General features: G+C 35.4%; 2 protein-coding genes across 2 annotated transcripts; one reads left to right on the top strand and one right to left on the bottom strand.

Moving 5' to 3' along the window:
• Positions 1–7061: 7061 nt before the first annotated feature.
• LOC111904221 (ATP-dependent Clp protease proteolytic subunit-related protein 1, chloroplastic) lies at positions 7062–9647 on the top strand. The gene is made up of 8 exons (XM_023900001.3): positions 7062–7418; positions 7679–7794; positions 7894–8100; positions 8194–8298; positions 8376–8438; positions 8520–8631; positions 8710–8954; positions 9051–9647. The coding sequence occupies exons 1-8, from the start codon at positions 7172–7174 to the stop codon at positions 9135–9137; spliced, it is 1182 nt and encodes a 393-aa protein (XP_023755769.1). The 5' UTR covers positions 7062–7171; the 3' UTR covers positions 9138–9647.
• A 1912-nt stretch (positions 9648–11559) lies between these two features.
• Positions 11560–14912, bottom strand: LOC111904222 (mitotic checkpoint protein BUB3.1). Its single transcript, XM_023900002.3, has 8 exons — positions 14630–14912; positions 13836–13966; positions 13662–13744; positions 13274–13540; positions 13122–13197; positions 12883–12963; positions 11908–12087; positions 11560–11822 (listed from the first exon to the last, which is right to left on the bottom strand). Exons 1-8 carry the CDS (start codon positions 14744–14746, stop codon positions 11732–11734), a joined length of 1026 nt encoding a protein of 341 aa, XP_023755770.2. The 5' UTR covers positions 14747–14912; the 3' UTR covers positions 11560–11731.
• Positions 14913–20817: the final 5905 nt, after the last annotated feature.

Genomic DNA, 20817 nt, shown 5'->3' with positions numbered 1-20817 from the left:
GGCGGCGAGGAGCTGCTCTGGTAGCCCCCTCGTCGATTCTTTCTTTTTTTTCTGGCAACATATCTCAAAGATGGAGGGAAAGAGAGACAGATCGGAGAAACACAACAGGTAAAGGGTGTTTGGATGTTGTTGTTCGACCGGAAGGAAGAGAGACGAGAAAAAGAAGGGTCGCCGCCCTTTTCTTGTTGCTGGAGGATCACTCACCTCTGGTGACTAAGCTAATTAATTGCTATTTAGTGTCACTTGTGCTTCCACATCAGCAAAACCTGTAAAATCCGGTGAAAATGACTTAATGTGTACATATTAATAAAGTATAAGGGTTTATTTTACAAAAAAAATAAGAATAAGAACTAAATGTGTACAATTCAAAAAGTATCTTACCCTATCAAGTCATTTTCCCTATAAGAAAATTCGTATATGACCGGTATATCGGGTATATAGCCGGTCATAAGGATTGCATTGTTACAAAAAATAAAGTATAAGGATTTATTTTACAAAAAAAAAAATAAAATAAGGATGTATATTTCAAAAAATATATTACCTTATCAAGTCATTATCCCTCTACGATAATACTATTCTTTTTCTTTGACATGTATGCGTAAAAACAGTAAATGATATGCATGCAGTCTAAAAAAAAGTCAAAAAATAAGATATTGTGGGTCAAAGTTTGGTAATGTAACACTTTATGTAACACCAATTCCTTAGCAAATGTATGGTTTGAGGTACAAGTAATTTGAGGTCACGCATTACGTTATTACTTCTTAGCACATTCTTAGCACTCTCTAACCATTTATTGTTTCTTTGTTATCAAATACAAAAAAGAAAACAGTAGTTAAGAGTATTCCTTTCTCTATTATTATTATTATTATTATTATTATTATTATTATTATTATTATTATTATTATTATCGCCTAACTTCTACTAAAAAACTTAACTTTAAATGTGTTCTTATACAATTTCTTAATTTAATAAGATTTCAATAGAAACTCAAATTTAAATATGTTCTTTACCATGTATGATATTATACCCATAAAACAAAACTTAATAAGGAAAATAACACAAAAGTCATTAAGTTTATACAAAAATTTTAGTTTGACAGGTTTCTTTTTTTTTAATCACAAATTTGACACTGTATTTTCCATTTTGTTATAATTATGACCGCTTAACTGATCAAACTAGCCGTCCACTGACGTGGCATGATGACGTGTCGGTTTTTTTGATGAGATGAGATGTTGGCGTGTCAATATTTACCATTTTTCATTTGAAACCGTATAAATATTTTTTTTCATTTAAAAACCACATTTTTTATAAATACAAAGTTTTTTACATTCAAATCATAATGTTATGTATAAATATGTATTAATTAAATTATAACCGTATTTTACATTAATTACACAACTTTAAACTGAGTTTGGAAATGTGGAGTGCACGATCAAATAAACTAATTTGATATCGGAAACACGAGGGTTCAATGTTCGCTTTAATTACCAAGTGACCGTTCGTTGTATATATTCGTGATTTTTGGTTCATGCAGATGTACTTTTTATTCATTATACAAGATATGGTTTTTAAATGAAATATATATATATATATATATATATATATATATATATATATATATATATATATATATATATATATACACACACACACACACACGGTTTCAAATGCAACAAAAAAAATAATGCTTGATTTGGAAACAAAAAAATAGAGTGTCACGTCATCAAAATTGAACAAAATTGAAAAATGACGATCAATTTGGAACAAAAAGATTGAGTGTCTTTCAAAATTGAAAAAATTAAAAATTTAGTATCTTTTGTAACATTTTTTTCAATTTTGACATGTCGTGTCATCAAAATTGACAAGTCATCATGTCACGTCAGCAGACAACCGGTTTGACCGATCAAATTGTCAGAATTGTAACAAAATGGAAAACACAATGTCAAATTTGAGACAAAAAAAAAAAACACAGTGTCAAATTAGAATTTTCATGTAAATTTAGTGACTTTTGTGCTATTTTCCTCAGTTAATAATTTGACTTTTTAAGATAACTAGTATTTTAATCACCCTGCGCATTACAGTGGATAATTCATTAGCAAAGTGGACCACAAAAATATAAAAATAAAGTTTCGATCCAAACAGTTATGTATGGAGGAGACGGATAAAAATAAGGTTTGAAAGTGTATCTTGATTGGTACAATACACAAATGACAACTGTGACACCCAATTTTCCGGTATGTATTTATTCATTAAGTTTTGAGTTTAAGACTGAAGCGCAGTGTGACAATGGTTGGTCACGGCGTGTTGGACACATGGCAATACACGGAGCACCTCATTTAGGGAGTGACACGCCAAGCCGATAAATGAAACCCAAATTTGTCAGGCGTTGGGAACTATTTTATAGCACTAACTCTTAGGGTTGCCTAATTTGGCAACCCCCATTCCCTAAAAAACGTCTCTTTCTGAAACCCTAACATCCATACTTGTGTTCTTAAGCTTTTGTGTATTGGTTATGAATTTATTAGAGGTGAAGTCCATTTTGGTGTAAGGAAGCTTAGATTCAAAGTAGATCCAGCCATTTCATTACATTTACAGACCTTTATAAGCTCAAAGTCTCAACCTTTATGTTTCTTTCCCTTAGATATAGATTGTGTATATGATTTTGATCTCTGTTGTTCTTGGAGATTAGGGGACGCCAGAACAATATGCTTGGACTATTATGCCTTCTGGACATTTTGGTGGAAGAAAAATGAGTGTTCATGCACTCTTTTTGGACCATGCATGGATTTTTAGTCTTTAAAGTCACATTTTGAGTTAGGCATCTATACGAAACTTAGAAGGAAAAAAGTCATCAGGTTTTCATTATAAGCAGTAGAAAAAAGGTCAAGAACGTGTCAAGAAGGGTAGAGCATACTCCAACCACAGTTGTGTGTTTGGTTGTTTCCCTGTGGCAAAGGGTGGTTGTAGGCTATGCAGTCAATCGCGGCGTTATAACGTTTAGCGGAGATAAAAGAACCGCCATTTTCAAAGTAGTGGTTTGGAATAGCGAAGATGTTACTAGCGCCATGATTTACCACGATTGTGGTCACCGCTATAGTGGCGCTATAACCGTTATTTGAATCAATTTCATTTTTTTTGGCTATTTTACATTAAAAAAAACATTTTTTTATATCATTCCATTGAATAAAATTGTTTTTTTTAAACTTAACCTAAACTTTTGTGCAATTCCATTGAATAAAATTGTGATTATGTAATTGTGATGACTTCCATTGAAACCATGTATGTGTTGTCTTGCTAATTGTGTTGAAGATTTGAAGTACTACAATATGATTAACTGTCAAATTGCTTAATCATTTTAGAGTAAATCATATGAATGGTTATTGTGGTTTAGGGTGACCTGCACGCTTAGTCCCTAACTTATTTTTTTAACTCGGAAGGTCCCTCAAACATTATTTTATTGCGTCTTGGTCCATATAACACATAAAAAGGCTATTTTTCCCTTACAAATATTTTTTTGTTTTTATTATTATTTGAATTATTAATTTATTTACTTATTTTGTTGGATCATTATTCTCACCCCACCCGGTCAACACCCCCTTTAAAGATTTAGCACCCCTTTCAAAAATCAGGTAACAAATTTAATTTCAACATTCACAACCGGACATCCGGTTCATCTCCGACAACCACCACCAATACAAATGTCAAAATCATATCAGTTGAAACTCAAAGTCAAATTAGTATGAACATTGAAATCGAAACTTCAAAATGAAACCTAAAATCAAAATAGGAAATAAAAAAAAACTATTTTTTATTTCTTTTCTTTCGTGCCTCTAACGATGGGAGTTTGGTACAAGAATGACAAAGCACAATCATTAAACCATACTTCGGAAGAAATGAAAGGGCACGATAGATCCAAAACCCTTTACAATCTTAAACCTCAAAACCAAAATCAATATCAAAATCTGGATTCATATAATCGATGAAGCAGCAGGAAATATGGATTTATAAACCTCAAAACCAAAACCAATATCAACATCTGGTAAAGACAATAGATCCAAAACCTTCACAATCTTAATTTTTGAAACCCATAAGACAAAAAGATCAATGATGCAGCAAGAAATATGGAAGATGGTCTAGTAACAGGAAGTATGGAAGAGAAAAGATCTATGGATGTCGGTGGTCCAATAGTGGTCGACGGCTAGGGCATATTGACTCCCCTCCGGTACAGCTCTGATACCAGTCGATGCAAATCGAAGAAGCATTGATGATATGCCATAATGAAGGATCCCAACAATGATTAAGGTTGGCAGGCGGTAGAAAAAAAGAGAATGAAAGCTCTCAGAGAAAATGAAGTCTTTAATGGTGTGATATCGGTGTTGATGGCAAGGGAACTTATCCACGGGGGAGTGGCGACCAGTGGTCGGGGAAGATAACAGAGGGAGCAATGAGAAGGAGACGAGGGATTCTCAGATAAAAGAGAGAAGAGAGAGAAACGACCTGGGGGTATGGTTTTTTTATTTTTTTTCTTTTTAATTTAAAAATAATAAATAAATAATAGAAAACCAAAAAGAAATATATTAAGCGCAAAATAGTCTTTTTATGTCTGATATGGACCAAAGAGGCAACAAAATAACGTTTAAGGAACCTTACGAGTTAAAAAAAATTAGGGACCAAACGTGCAGATTACCCCAAACCACAGGGACCATTCGTGTAATTTACTCATCATTTTATTTGTTAATTGTGATTGTGTCGAGATATAATAAAATGTTAAGTATTGTTTATTATTTCTTGTTGATTGTTTTAAAGTGTGATTAAATGTAACATTGGTAACAACAAGTGAAGTATGATTAATTAATTATGATATGTGAAGTATGATTTATTGATTAACTAATTAATTGGATTGGATTAGATTGAACTTTGAGATATGATTTATTAATTAATATTGTAATATATACATAAATTCTACATTATATATATATATATATATATATATATATATATATATATATATATATATAATAAAAAAATAAAAATAAAAAAAACCGCTATACCAATGTGAGAACAATGATTTCAAATAGCGGTCGATAACCGCTATTAAATTTTTTACCGCGATAACTGCATAGGTTGTAACGATTGTTTGTACGTATTATAATACATGTGGGACTATCCAAGAAAATTTTTATAACCAATTCATAACAACTGATGATCGTGGTTTGCCTCTCTTTTTTGTCCTATTCTCAATCATCTCTTTCTTTCTCTAACATGTTTTTGAGTCCATACATGTAGACCTGGCAATGGGTCGGGTTTGGAGCAAATCGACCTTGATCCAAACCCTTTTAACAAATTTCAAAATCCGATCCGAACCTGCTCCGTAACCCGTAGGGTTTTGAATAATCAAACTCATACCCTTATCCACCGAATCAGCAGATATCAAAACCCGCCCCGTAACCCGTAGGTTTTTTGAATAATCAAACACATTTTACTTAAATCATAAAATCACATTTATTACATGTAAAGAAAAAGTTGATTTAGTATACACATTACGTACTCGTGGACGTTCGATTGGAATTAAAATCATTATTGTAGATACTTCCGATTAGTTTTTGACCATCGTTTGCATTGATAGAGAATAACAATTACAAATTTTCTTCCGGTTGATAAATGATTTTATTGATTTGTAAATGAAATTGGTGATTACATGATGAAATATAAATGAAATGACATCATGATTATTGGAAGAAGACCGGAAGTCTAGAAGTTGAGTCCTATGTAAATACAGTTTAGTCCTCGAGTCCTATGTAAAAACAGTTTAGTCTTTGGTTTTTTCTCTTTGGACTTTCAATTGGATTTTAAAGTAAACTTTAGGAAGTATAAAATATAAATGTATAATTCTGAAATTTATATGGGGCGGGTTATAAACGGAGCGGATCAGTGATGATCCATACCCAACCCTTTTAATAAAAAGGTTAGCGGGTACGGGTCGTTAACGGGTAAACGGATCAAAAACTGTGCCCCAAACCCGTATAATTATTAAGGGTTTTGATCGGATCAGAGTCAAAACCCGCTCCATTGTGAGGCCTACATACATGATACACCTTAAGCAAGGTTCGTGTTCTATTTTACAAGGTAAAGGTGCTAAATCTCATGGGTTTATATAGTGGTTTGACGAAGAATGTACATTTACATTTTTAGTCCTTCATCTTGCCACTTAAGTCTATATTTTCTCAATTCCCGTTTTCCCCACGTCTAGTGATACTTTCAGGGTATTCTAATTTTTCCCCCACAAGTGTTATAATATGCCATTATAATATTTTAATTAATTCAATTTATATCTTAAATTTTCTGTATGATTTTTAACACCCGTTAGTTAATTTAAATATCAACAAAACCCTTATAATACATTCTTATATTGTTATTTGTCATAAATAAGGGATTTAATTACTTTAAAATAATTAATTTTAACATTTAATTGAACGTTGTATTCTTGTTAATGTCAAAACACCTAACCTCTTAAGGTCTAATTTCCTAGATTGTTTTTACTGGAAACAATTAAAGATTGTTTCAAAAAAGATCGTTAGGATATTAATAATTGGATTTGGGAATGTATGGCCTTAAAAAACCTCCAAAACCTTGTATCATCAACAATTTTTTTTTTAAAAAATCATGAAAACGACATTTTATATTATATGAAAATCGATTGTTTTGTAGATTTGAAAACCAGTTTTTTAAACTGTGATTTCACTGAAACGAAGTGCTAACCTTCAATATGCCAAACCAAGTTAACCAACACCAAACTATAGTATCGACTTCAAACCGAATTGGTTTCATTTAAACCGGTTTCTAATCCAAACCCATTCGATTTTAATGGTATGGGAGAGCCCAAATGAGCTGAGCCCATTTCAAGCTCATTTGGTTCACAATTTACAAAAGTTGAAACCGATTTTAATTCGGGCCTCGTGAATCCGATTCGGACCCGGTAATCAAACCCGATCGACCTCCATGATGGTAACAGTAGAACCATCAACGCCGTTAGCAAGAGACGTAAGGTAACTAGCGGCCTCATCGTCGTTCTTGGTCACATAAATCAAATTTATAGAAAGATTAAACAAATAGAGATAAATCCAGATTCCATTTCAAACCCTTTGTTTTGTTGCAGACTGCAGAGAGTTTCATGGCGACGTCGCTACTCCTTTCACCTCTATCTGCTCCGACAGTCGACAATAATCGGGAGTCAAGCAGTTCCTCCGCCCTGTTCTTGAAATCGTCTTTTCTCCACAACACCACTCATTTCCTCCATGCTCCTTCAACGAAAGATGCCGCAATTAGGAGAAGATGTTTTAGATCTCCGGTCACCGCCGCCGATAAATCTCTGGATTACATACCGAAGCAGTTTAGGGAAGGAAACCTTAAAGACGGATGTGAGTCTCCTCCCTTTCACTCATCCACCTTTAAATTTACTTTTCCCCCAAGTTTTTATTCTGTTTTCATGTCTATGAACCTTAAATTCAATTCTCCATATCTTTTCTTGTATTATGATTATGTCTAGCTTTGCCTCTACTTATATTCCGACCTTCTGATCTGAGATTAATGAAACCCTAAATTGAAATTGAAACATGTCCCTTAGTGTAATTCTTCAGTGTTCTAAAGTGGATTGAATGAAACCCTAAATATTTTGCAGTGATGGAAAATTACAAAAATGTCCCTCAATACCTTTATGGTCTGAGTCCTACACAAATGGACATGTTCATGACAGAAGATAATCCCGTAAGAAAGCAAGCAGAATCCGTCACAGAGGTCTCGTTATAACTCTTTTCATATTTTTCTTTATAGTTTATAACATCTACACAAAACACAATGTTTTATATTTTTATATTTTTTCTTTTTTTTAAACAGGAAACAATTTCATCATCTCATAATTACTTAAACCACGGAGGAATGTGGACCCTATCAGGAACGAACAACAGGGGGCCCGCAAAATACAGTATGAGTGTCAGCATGTATCGCGGAGGTGGCGGCAGAGCTTCCGGAAGACCTAGAAGTGCACCTCCTGATCTTCCATCACTGCTTCTAGATGCTCGTATTTGTTACCTAGGAATGCCTGTAAGAAATAGCAATGTACTTTTTTTTACAAAAAAAAATATATATATTTATTTATTTTTTTAATGAATTTAAGTAAAATTTTGGTTGTTGTAGATTGTTCCTGCAGTGACTGAGCTTCTTGTTGCTCAATTTATGTGGTTGGATTATGATAATCCAGCTAAGCCTATTTATCTTTACATCAATTCATCTGGAACACAGGTGATTTTTTTTTTTTTTTTTTTGTTTCTTTTAAGGTTAAGTTACTAAATACAAGAAATAACAATTTTCTTTTGTAGAATGACAAAATGGAGACAGTGGGGTCTGAAACAGAAGCATACGCGATTGCTGACATCATGGCTGTAAGAAATTAAAATCATTTATTTTATCTTTTTTAGGTTATTTACTGATATGATTTATTTAATTCCGAAATTGCCCTCAAGTACTGTAAGTCAGAGGTGTATACGGTCAACTGTGGGATGGCATTTGGTCAAGCAGCAATGCTATTGTCTCTTGGAACCAAAGGGTTTCGTGCATTGCAGCCGAATTGTTCAAGTATGTTTCTCATTTTCCTTAAAAAAATCAAAATGATTATTATATATTATATATATATATATATTTTTTTTCATGTAGCAAAATTATATCTACCAAAAGTCAACCGGTCAAGTGGGGCAGCAATTGACATGTGGATTAAGGCAAAGGAATTGGATACAAACACGGATTACTTTCTAGAGCTACTTGAAAAGGGAATTGGAAAACCGAAAGATGAAATCAGGAAAGATATTCAGAGGCCTAAGTATTTACAAGCTCAAGAAGCCATTGATTATGGGATTGCTGACAAGATTATTAGCTCAAGAGATAATGCTTTTGAGAAGCGGGTATGTAATATGTAATATGAAATATGTTTGCATTGTATTTTGATTTTTTGACATATTTTTAATTACTCGTTTTGATTTATTTTTTTTGGTGGTTAGAATTATGATGAGATTCTTGCGCAATCGAAGGCGGCAAGGAGAGGTGCGGGTGGTGGTGCACAGGCGGCGCCTTCTGGATTTAGGTAGATTTGAAATGATGGAGGTTTGGTTGCTGATTTGTGTATCATATTGGTCTACTTTTAAAGGATGGTATTATTGTATATGGTCATGAATGGAAGAATTTATGACCTTCTGTAGAACAATGTGATAGCTTGAAGCTCAGAAAAAAAAATAGTAATGTGTACTTTTTTTACCTTTTGGACCTATACAATATGTGCACTTTTTAACTTTACTGCAAATTTTATCACGGAGAATATACATAGATTATTATGGTTTTTGTTTCGACTATAGAACCACATGCCCTATAGGAGGTTGTTGCTTTGCTTGATTCAAGCTTTCATGATGACACCAAAAAACCGACCTTTCTAACTAGTTTTATTATACGGGTTCACAGGTCTACAAGTCAATCGTCGCATTCAAGTTCATGGGTTATAAAGTTATTGGAAAATGACTCTTAAGGGTAATTAACTATTGAGTTTGTTTTTATTTGGTCTCTTTTTTTTGTACTCAATATATCATCGAATTTGTTTATGTTCACCATAACCCTTTCCCTTTTGACTGGCTTTTAACCTTGAGTAAGTTACACGAATGGTCCCTATGGTTTAGGGCAATTTGCGCGTTTGTTTGTTTTTGTTATGTGCTTGGTCCCTATCTTACCTAAAAAGACTATTCTGCCCTTGATTTTTTTAATTTATTTAAATAAACACACCCCTAATCTCACTCCCTCATCTTACCTCACCTACCCCATCATTTTTTCCTCTTTAAATAATAATCTTTTTAGATAAGACAGGGACCAAACGCGTAACAAAAATAAATAGTAGGGACCAAACGCGTAACAAAAACAAACTATAGGGACATTCCGAGTTAAAAAAATAAGTTAGGGACCAAGCACGCAAATTACCCCAAACCATAGGGACCATTCATGTAATTTACTCTTTAACCTTTGATAGTCGGTCAAAGGGTTATGGTGAACACAAATAATAAGTTCGATGGTATATTGAAAAAAAAAACGATCAAATGAGAACAAACTCAAAAGTTGGTTAGCCTTCCGAGTCATTTTCCTTAAAAAATTAAATGAAATTAAAGCTGCAAAAGTATCAAAGATTGTAACGTTCTTAGGCCATAACGTAAATGAAGAATGTTTTGGAGGGGTACTTTCATTAAAACATTGTCTATGCTATGCTTACTATGGTTAGCTGTCAACAACTCTCTGAAAATGATATGACTATATATGAGAGGTATCTTTATCAGCATAAACGTTTATCTTAAGGTATATTATGGTGATGTGTCTGCAAAAGCTGCATGATCTTATACAATTGATGTTGTATCTTATCCCCTGAATTCGATCTTAAAGTCAACTAAACTCAAAAATCACAGCATTTGTGATTCCACTCGTTTGTAGACTTGTCCAGAATTCATGATACGATAAATCGTTTGATTGGAAATATAAAGTTGTACATATATGAATAATATTCTTTTGTGTGTTATGTTTTAAAAAGAAACAAGAATGAATCTCAAAAAGTCATTGATATGAGTAGGAGATGACGTGTGATTTTCTGTAAATGAGTAAGGGAAAACGACTTAGGAGGGTAACCAATTGTTGAGTTTGTTCTCATTTGGTCACTTTCCTTTTTTTTGTACCCAATATACTATCGAACTTGTTTGTGTTCACCATAACCATTTGACAAGTTATCACATGTCAAAAGTCGGTCAAAAGAGTTATAGTAAACACAAACAACAAGTTTGATGGTATATTGAGTACAAGAAAAAAATAGACCAAATGAAAACAAACTCAACGGTTAGTACGCTACACGGTCATTTTCCATAAAGTTATTGTTAGCCTTTATCTTTAATTGATAAAACTTACATTCATAAGAGAAGTTATTAGTAGATCTTATGTTAAATAGTAGTCAAAGCAACTTCCTTATGAATATCGGCCATAAAAGTTTATTACTACGTATTTCATACTTTGGCGCCAAATTTTGGCCTTTTTATTTCATATTTTAGCCACAAAACTTTAACTTTTTTACGTTGGTTTTCGTTGGTTTATATATTTTAGTATATTTTATATAGCAGTTTCCGTCATTTTATTTTGTAAACATCAGTTTCACCCCCCCTCAAATTTGAACAAAGACAATTTTCACCCCTTTCAACTTTTATAAATTGTTTTGTAGGTTTGGTCTTTAGACTTTCATATATCAACAAGTTTGATCCCTCCAGTAACCATGAACACAAAACGATAAAATGATGAATAGTATTAAAACTTAAAATAATATGTACCAAAATAATAGGGTTGGTGAGTCAATCTGCAAACATGAATAGTAGTATTTACGCATACGAAACCCATTTAGTATACTAGTTACACAGTCAACCCGAAAATGACCCGAACCCATTTACCGTCAACCAAAACCCATGAAATGCCACCCCTAAAGTAAAGTATAACAAGTAATAAAAAACCGAAAAAGAAAAAGCATTATAAACCTCTTGCATGATCGTATACAAATACAACAGACTGGAATTAACTTGTTGACAATGGTGTTTTACTAGAATAGAATTGAATATATAAAGCAAAGCTAAATCTCAATTCACAGTCCAGTTTAGAGTTACAGTTACAGTCTTCGTCATGAAGCAGGAGGATTTGGGTAAACTTTAGGCTTTGGTTTCACTTCCACCTCATTCACATTCCTCACAAATATAGCATCCGGTTCATGTCTGCAAAACAAACACAAACCTTATTATCCAGAAAAATAAAAAATAAAAAATAAAAAATAAATGTTGAAAGAAATAATAATTTTACGGTTTGTCCCCCTCTTCATATGTGTAACTGGAAGCAACAGCGAGTAAGCGGCCATCTCTGTTGAATGACAAGGCAGCAACACTTGTGGGGTACTTTGAGTACTGATACAGTCTCTTCTTGTTGTTTCCATCCCATACATTTACAAAACCATCACACCCACCTGTCGCAAATGTCCCATACCTGCAATTATATATTTTATTACACTTTTGGTCCCTAAAAGTTTTCTCTTGCAATTCTGGTCCTTATTTCAACTTCTTGTAACATTTTTGATCCCTGAGTACCAAAAATAGTCATTTTACTTGGAAATGCTACAAAAACCTCAAATAAGGACCAAACCAAAAATGTTTATTAGAGAGTAATTTACATTTTTAGTCTCTCAGTTTAGCAAAAAAATTCAGTTTTGGTCCCAAAATGTTCTCTCTTGCAACTGTGGTCCTCATTCCAATTGAGGTTTCTGTTAACATTTTTAGTCCCTATTTCAAATGAAATGACTTGATTTTGTCCCTAGGTACACTAGATTTTTGCAATTTCGGTCCCAAAAAGTGAATTAAATTTTTGGTCCTTGAGTTTGTTCAAAAATTTCATCTTTGGTCCCAAACAGTTTCCTCTTGCAATTTTGGTGCCTATTTTAAATTCTTCTAACCATCAATGTGCAAGAGGGAACTAGTAAAAACATAACTTTTTAGCAAACCCAGGGACCAAAATCGTTTCCACAACAAAATAGACACCAAAATTGTGTAAGGATCAAAAATGTAAACTTTGAACAAACTCAGGGACCAAAATGTAATTTACTCGATAGAGTATAGACATTTTCTTGGAACGGGGACCAAAACCGTTACAAAAAAACTTGAGCAAATTTGCAAAAACCATTTATACTCAAGGACCAAAATGTAATTTACTCTTTATTATATTTGAAGTGTTTGCATAAATATATATATTTATTTAATATAAAAGGTAAAAAAAGAAATAACTTACACAGGGTGAAATGCAATGGCGTTTACAGGGTAGACAATGTCTCTTCCAGCTTCTGATTTCCTATGACACTTGAATGCATATCTGAAGAAATCTTGAAAGCATCAATTTCCAACACTAGAAACTAAAAGTAGCTGAAAGAAATCTTTTTTTGTTCATGAAATTCATTGTAATAAATATATATATATATATATATATATATATATATATATATATATATATATATATATATAAACACATACTTTTTGGCTTGACCAGCCTCAGTAAGCTCAAAAAACTCCATTGCAACACGACCTTCCACAGAGCTAAGTGCATACCCTGCAAAACATCATCCTTCATCAATTAGGGTTTAGGGTTTTTGTAAGATTTAGGGTTTAAAATTAGGTCAAAGTACCTGTGCCATTAGGATAACATTGTACACATCTAGTTTGATACTTCAATGAAGACTCTCTTCTTTGTTCAGGTTGAGACATATTCCTCAAATCATACACATTAACATGTCTTCCAGCAGTTGCCACCACTACACGGTTTCCAACAAGTGATATAGAATAAACTCTCTCCGGTTGACCATATGTCCCCACAAGAGCACGCTCCTGTGCACCTCCACCACGTGGGTCCCAACACTTCAATGTTTTGTCCCAACTCCCTGTAATCACTTGCCCTAAAAACCACCAACAAGAAAAAGAATTGAAAACACAATGATGTAATAGAAGGAAATGAAAGTATGAATGTATGATGATATTAACAAAATGAAAACAAATGATGAAATGAATGACACTAACCTGTTGCATAAGAGTACTCAATACAGCGAACAGGGGCATCATGGCGTCCCAAAAGATCCTCTCTTTCATGGTCAAAAACAAGCCTGAGAGATGTAAAAGGAATGTAGCTTGAAACTTAGTCAAGAAAAAGATAAGTCAATAATCCAAGAAAGTATATGTATCATTTAGTCATACCTTGTGACAGTGTTATCTGCACTAGCACTAAAACCAGAGGTGTCATCATGAAAGCAGCAATCAAGAACTGCACCTCCATGAAGGAACTCTCCTCTTAACACATTGGCACTTGCATCATATAAACGAACACGCTGTTACAAACAAATAAAAGGTTATGATCTTTATTGTTATGAGTTTGATATGAATTAAGCTTCTCTTCATGTCTTAACTACTGCTTAATCTTCATTCCATCCTTACTTGTATACATCTAAGCATGTTTCATTTCAGTTTTGTTTTCTAAAGTGCGTTGGATTGTTCAGGCTGTGATAGTTTAATGTAGCAGTTTTGGTTAGATCATTTGTCAACTGTGATCTACCAATTTGAATTGTGATATTTTAGCTTTCTAAGTTGACCACTTGTTTTGTATCCGACCTCAATCCTTTCCAGATTAGATGAATTCCAAAATACTCAAGGACATGTTTGCATATCTTTTTGCCAGAAAGAATAAACATAGCATTTCAACAGTTTCTAAAGAGAGACACCAACGCATACTTCGCCTTTCAGAGATAAACAAGTGTTTCACTACGATAATGATATGTTTTTCCATTTTTAGGTAAAAAAATGATCATTAGTTCACATTACAGCTAATACTACAAATCAGATACCGATAGTATCAGATCTGCAACAAATTTCACATTAATTTAAAAAGTAAGAGGATAGACATTAACAAATCAAAGCATCACTAGTTTAGAAAAGATGATACGTGAGCTAAGACTTGTGTGCATACAGATACAGTGAGAAGGATCAGCACATACTTTGTCCCAAGAAGACACGAGGAGATGATCAGAGTGGTGAGAGAAGCGGAGGTTGGATATGCCGTCGGAGGGAGGAGTGTTTAGCTCCATGCCGGTGACTGGTGGCACCGCCGCCATTTGAAATTGAAGTTGATCGTAGCTAGGGTTCAGAGAGTGATAGAGTGGGGTTGTAGAAAGAGAGAGGGAATGGATTTTGAAAATGAGGTTTCAAATTGTTGGGAGATTTCACGTTTCAAGAGAATCGAATTCAAATTTTACCCCAAATTCGGGTTGTTCACGACTTGCAAGTTGCAATGTACTGAAGAAACTAAAATAAGATAAAATAAGGTGTTTCTTTTAAAAATAACGAAATATATGTGAAAAATTAGTTGTTTTTTATTAAAAAAATATATAGAGAAATGAGGACAATCAACTATCATTATTGTATATATTATATATTTTTCTATGTTATTTATACAATTTAAAACATATAATTATTGTTTGAAAAATACAATTTTGATCAGCTATCAAGGCTAGTCAATTTATTTATTCAAAAAACATCATTGAGGTAGCGTTTTATTTATAGACTAGTTAAGACTGAATTAAACTTAACTTGACAAGACTAAAACATATTATTTATTTAATGTTTGGTATAACTATTATGATGACATATATATTTAAAATAACTAACATATTTATTTTATAATAATATGTGTATTCAATAATAACATATTATTTCCTAAACAATATGTATACCTAATGATCATCTAGAATGAGGCATATACATGAATCAATAGGTACATGAATGATATAAATGGTGGTGGAGACAAAATGATTAAGATTCTACACAACTTGTTTACCCATTTATTGTTCTTGAATGTTATAAATACAAGAACAAAGAGAGGATGTCGGGGACTTCGGATAGGTTACATTAAGGAAAAAATAAATAAATAAATAAAAAGAGAGAGAGATAAAGATAATTGCATTAGATATCGGGAAAAAAAATGCAAAATAACGATTGCTAGGGAAAAGCATCTTACGCAAATTATAACCTTTCTTTGATAAAGTCGTTCTAATCCTACTCGGGAAAGTGACATAAAACTTCATATAAAATATGAAGTTACTTACAGAGAATTGTCATCTGATGAATTATTATTGACTTCCTAATCTCTCATCTGTTGATTGTTTCTTGTGTTTTTACAGCTCATAGCCCCTCCAAAATGATGACGATATCCAAAAGCCTTCTTACAGGTCCGGGTTGAAACGATTTATACCCATAAGAGGAATATGTTTATTTACGTATCATCAAATTGGCGCCATCCGTGGGACCGAAACGACATACCTTTTTTTTTAAAAAAAATTAAACAACCCGCGAACACTACCCGGCTAGCAAGGACGAAAGCATGGTCATGAATGGAGACGAACCACCTCAAGTAACAACTCAAGATATGACATGTATCTTAGGCGAACCGAGCATCGAACCCGCACCCATCCCCCAAACCGCAGGCGGACCCAACAACCTGATCTCAGGACCAGATCTAGAAGACCCGATCATGTAGTTCGTGGTCCACAATTTTGATCGGATGAATGCCATGTACGAAGCCTTCACCCGAAAGCTTAAAGAGTTACCACCTCAGCCTACGCTCATAAGCGCAGATCCTTCGGTTGTAGAACCACTAATCTCAGACTCAGATGATGTGCGACCAGGGAAAGCCAAGGAACCCGCTTTCGTCAGAAGTCACAACAACGACCCCTCTAACAATCAAGTTGTCATCAAAGCAACACCTCTCACCGACACAATTAAAAAGAGATCAGAAACAAATAATGACTTCTATTACGAACCATTCGTATTCAAGGAGTCAAACAGAGACGTGTGTGGTCTAGTAACTTCCATGTTCACTAAACGGATCCAAGACTACGACATGTCGGATGGCATCAGAGTCCCGACAAATCTACGTACGTATGATGGAACGACGGACCCGGATGACCACCTGACAGTATTCATGGGAATGATGGACGTACACAAATTACTGAAACTCGTCATGGTGTAGATTCTTTCCTATTACACTATGCAGTGCAGCAAGATTCTGGTACGACAACCTCGCACCAGGAAGTATAGATGGGTTCCATCAACTAAGAGACAAGTTCAGAGCAAAATTTTCTGCAACAACGCAGATTCTAGAAGACCCGGACGGAGATCCTCGGTATACAAAAAAAGCCCGACGAGCCTCTTAGAGACTACGTAGCACGATTTTGCAGAGAAACTCTACATATGGTCGACCGATCTGATATCATGGTATTAGGGGCCTTCATTAGCGGACTACGACCCGGACGCCTGTTTAAAGACTTGATTGCAAAACCGCCAACGTCACTAGAAGATTTGTTCACGCAAACCTACAACTTCATACGAGCTGAGGAAGCAAACAAAGAGAACCGCCTTCAAGAGTCGCCACGGGAAACGAGACAACACCCGACTTATAAGGACAAACATTTTCCTAGAGGTGCTACAAGACACACGGAGAGCCACAAAGGTTTACATGACACCTTCACTGCGCTAATAAAATCTCCCTCTGAAATACTAGCCACTTCTAAAGGAAAAGCTATGCTTCGCCCATCCTAAAGGATGTCCGCCCCTGCTAATAAAAGGGACTGAACAAAGTATTGTGAGTTCCATGAAGATCACGGCCATGATACCAACGATTGCATAGATCTTAGACAAGAAATCGAAGCCTGCATTTGGAAGGGACGCATGGCCCATTTGGCGAAAGGGGTGAAAACTGACAACCACAACCAACACACCCGACCATTAGGATCCAAAGATACCCAAGAAGATTGGAGCAGAAAAATGGGCAACGATTCGAAACCAAGAAATGAAATACAGATGGTCCAAACCATGAACGCAAAAGCAAAATCCTCAAGTATGTCACTCCTTAATATTACATTCTTTGAATACGACCTCATACCAGAAAATTACAGTGGTGACAACCTGTTATTATCACGACAGACGTAAGAGCCATGCGTATACATAAAGTCTACATAGATGGATGGAGATTCGCCGAAGTCATGTACAAACACTGCTTAGAATAACTCACACAAGAAGAAAAGAATACAATGTTACCACCGACGACCCCTCTCAGCGGATTTGTCGGACAATTATCATGGCCGCTAGGACTGATAACATTACCAATCACCATATACGATTACGGTGGTCGCTTCAACCAAACAATAGAAGTCGACTTTATGGTCGTGCGGGCTCCTTCAACTTATAATATTATCCTAAGACGACTAGGATTGCAGAAACTCGGTGCAATTCCTTCTACCTTACATTCCTTAATGAAGTTCCAAACATAGAAAGGTATTGCCATTGTAAGAGGCGAACAACTCCACTCGAACATCTGCAACCAGATTTCTCAAAAAAGAGAGCATCAAGAAGAAACCAGCATAGCCGAAGTTGTAGAGCACATAATTCTAAACGATGAACAACCAGAACAAACACTGGCAATTGCAGCAAATTTGCCAAAAGTGCTTAAAAGTAAGCTCCAAGAACTTCTACAATTCAAGAAATATATATTTGCATGGACACCCGCGGATATGATAGGCATCCCACGAGAACTGGCAGAACACAAACTTAACATCCATCCACGTACGTTCCCAGTATGTCATAAGAAACGAGTCATAGCAAAAGAGCGGAGTGAGGCCATCACGACAGAGGTGACCAAGTTAGTGGAGGCACAAATTCTTAGAGCGGTTTTCTTTTCTGGTGGGTCTCAAATCCCATAATGGTGAAAAAATCATACGGAACATGGCGCATGTGCATTGACTTTACAAACCTCAACAAAGCTTGCCCCAAAGATAGCTACCCGTTGCCCGAAATAGAGAGGAAGATAGAATCCTTAGAAGGCTTTAAGCTCAAATGTTTCCTAGATGCATACAAAGGTTACCATCAAATACGTATGGCCAAGGAGGATGAAGAAAAAAACTTCATTCCACACAGAACAAGGGACCTTCTGCTATGTAAAGATGTCATTCGGATTAAAAAATGTTGGAGCCACTTACCAACGGTTAATGGATAACGTGTTCTCAGATCAACCCGGCAGAAACATTGAAGTTTATGTTGATGATATGGTGATAAAAAGCAAGAATGAGAACTACTTGATATCGGATATCGCCGAAACATTCAACACACTCAATAAAGCGAACATGAAGCTCAACCCTAAAAAATACACGTTTTGGGTGGAAACCGGACAGTTTTTAGGGTACGTGATCACCAACAAAGGAATCTAGGCGAATCCAGAAAAGATCCAAGCCATAATAAACATGTCTTCGCCAAAAACCTTACGTGAAGTTAGAGCACTAAATGGCAAACTCGCAACACTTGGGCGTTTCTTAGCAAAATCGGCGGAAAGATCATTACCATTCTTCAAGACGCTAAAAGGTTGTCTCAACAAAAAAGAATTTCAATGGGGCGCTGAAGTGGAGGCGGCTTTCCAAGAATTAAAAAACCATCTTCAATCCTTACCACCATTAACAATACCAAAGCCAGGAGAGACATTAATCTTTTATCTGTCGGCCGCCACTAAAGCTATAAGCGCAGTACTCCTAGTAGAAAGGGGGAACATGAAAAAGCCAATATACTTCGTGAGCCGAGAATTGCAAGGAACTGAAATCAACTACCCAAGCCTTGAAAAAGTTGCCCTCTCCCTAGTGCACACAGCTCGACGGTCGCATCGTTATTTTTAAGCACACACAATATGTGTCATAACTGACCAACCAATCAGACAAGTCCTCTTAAAACTGGAAAAACTCGGGGCGTCTGCAAATGGGCCATCGAACTAGGAGAACATGAGATAATATATAAACCTCGCTCAGCAGTTAAAGGACAAGTCCTCGAATACTTTTTGGTAGAATCTCCTATGACCAACAACTTTTTCCATAAAGGAAGCTGCCAAAATATCTAATAAAAGCAACGCTACGACATGGACCCTATTCACTGACGACGCATCCAGCCAAGTGGGATCTGGTGCGGGATTAATTCTAACTGATCCCGCAGGACGAGAAATATCCTACGCCCTCTGATTCAACTTCAAGGCCTCCAACAACGAAGCTGAATACGAAGCCCTGGTGGCAGGACTAGAACTCGCTAGTCAAATGGAAGCACAACAACTTCATGTATACACCGACTCTCTGTTGATTACAAATCAAGAGAAAGGATTATATGAAGCCAGGGAAGAATTGATGAAAAGATATTTATCCAAAGTTCAGGGCTTACAAAAACATTTTAGCTACTTTGTAACATCCCAATTTTCAAGGCTAAAAATTTCATTTTTAAAATAAGTTATTACATAAAACCATCAGTGTAAAAACATTCATAATAATATCTCGTGTCAAACCAAAGTGTCAGTAATCAAAATATATTATCGTAGAACCATATCAGAGTGTAATCCCAAAGATCTCATGTGCGGAAAACATAGTGTGATGCGCTGCGATCAAGCAGACTCCTTTCCTTTAAACACGAAGTACCTGAAACCAAAACTGAAAACCGTAAGCACGAAGCTTATTGAGTTCCCCCATCATACCACATACCATACAATCACAAAGCATACATACAGCCGGGCAATTTTGGGGTGCCCGACCTACCCGGTACGGCCATTCTAGGGTGTCGACCTACCCATGTCAAACCATTCTGGGGTGCTGACCTACCCGTGTCAAGCCATTCTGGGGTGCTAACCTACCCATCGATCCTAACAACCGACCCTCGGGGACTATATTCCACCCCCTACTGCTACTATCACATATATCATAACATAAACATGCTATCAGACATATTTGGGGTGTCCGAACTACCCTTCGGTCCTAACAACCGAACTTGGGGACTATTCCCCTCATGCTATCACTATCACATATAACATATCATGCCAGCATATAAACATGTCATCACATACTGTCAGACATATCTGGGGTGTCTGACCTACCCTTTGGTCCTAACAACCGAACTCTACCACTATCACATATAACATATCATGCCAGCATATAACATAACAGGTAATAGCAAACCTATATGATATCACAAAGACAATCATCTAACATACAAGTCCTACTGGTGGGCCGGCATTGTGGCTGTAGACCCACCGCTACTGGAAGGTAACTCACCTCACACTGCTGAAGTCCCGAAGACACAATCCCACACTTGCTGAAGTCCCGCAGACTCG

This window comes from Lactuca sativa, chromosome 7 (assembly GCF_002870075.4).
Source record: "Lactuca sativa cultivar Salinas chromosome 7, Lsat_Salinas_v11, whole genome shotgun sequence".
NCBI classification, from domain to species: Eukaryota; Viridiplantae; Streptophyta; class Magnoliopsida; order Asterales; family Asteraceae; genus Lactuca; species Lactuca sativa.
This window is presented reverse-complemented; position numbering and strand designations above follow the sequence as displayed.

What these genes read in the sequence shown, in the direction of transcription:
- LOC111904221 (XM_023900001.3), top strand. Translation starts at nt 7,172, where the DNA reads ATGGCGACGTCGCTACTCCTTTCACCTCTATCTGCTCCGACAGTCGAC. An exon ending in TTTGTTACCTAGGAATGCCT is followed by an intron (nt 8,101 to 8,193) that starts GTAAGAAATAGC and finishes TGGTTGTTGTAG; the next exon opens with ATTGTTCCTGCAGTGACTGA. An exon ending in TCAATTCATCTGGAACACAG is followed by an intron (nt 8,299 to 8,375) that starts GTGATTTTTTTT and finishes TTTCTTTTGTAG; the next exon opens with AATGACAAAATGGAGACAGT.
- LOC111904222 (XM_023900002.3), bottom strand. Translation starts at nt 14,746, where the DNA reads ATGGCGGCGGTGCCACCAGTCACCGGCATGGAGCTAAACACTCCTCCC. An exon ending in TCGTGTCTTCTTGGGACAAA is followed by an intron (nt 13,967 to 14,629) that starts GTATGTGCTGAT and finishes TGTTTGTAACAG; the next exon opens with CGTGTTCGTTTATATGATGC. An exon ending in GCAGATAACACTGTCACAAG is followed by an intron (nt 13,745 to 13,835) that starts GTATGACTAAAT and finishes TACATCTCTCAG; the next exon opens with GCTTGTTTTTGACCATGAAA.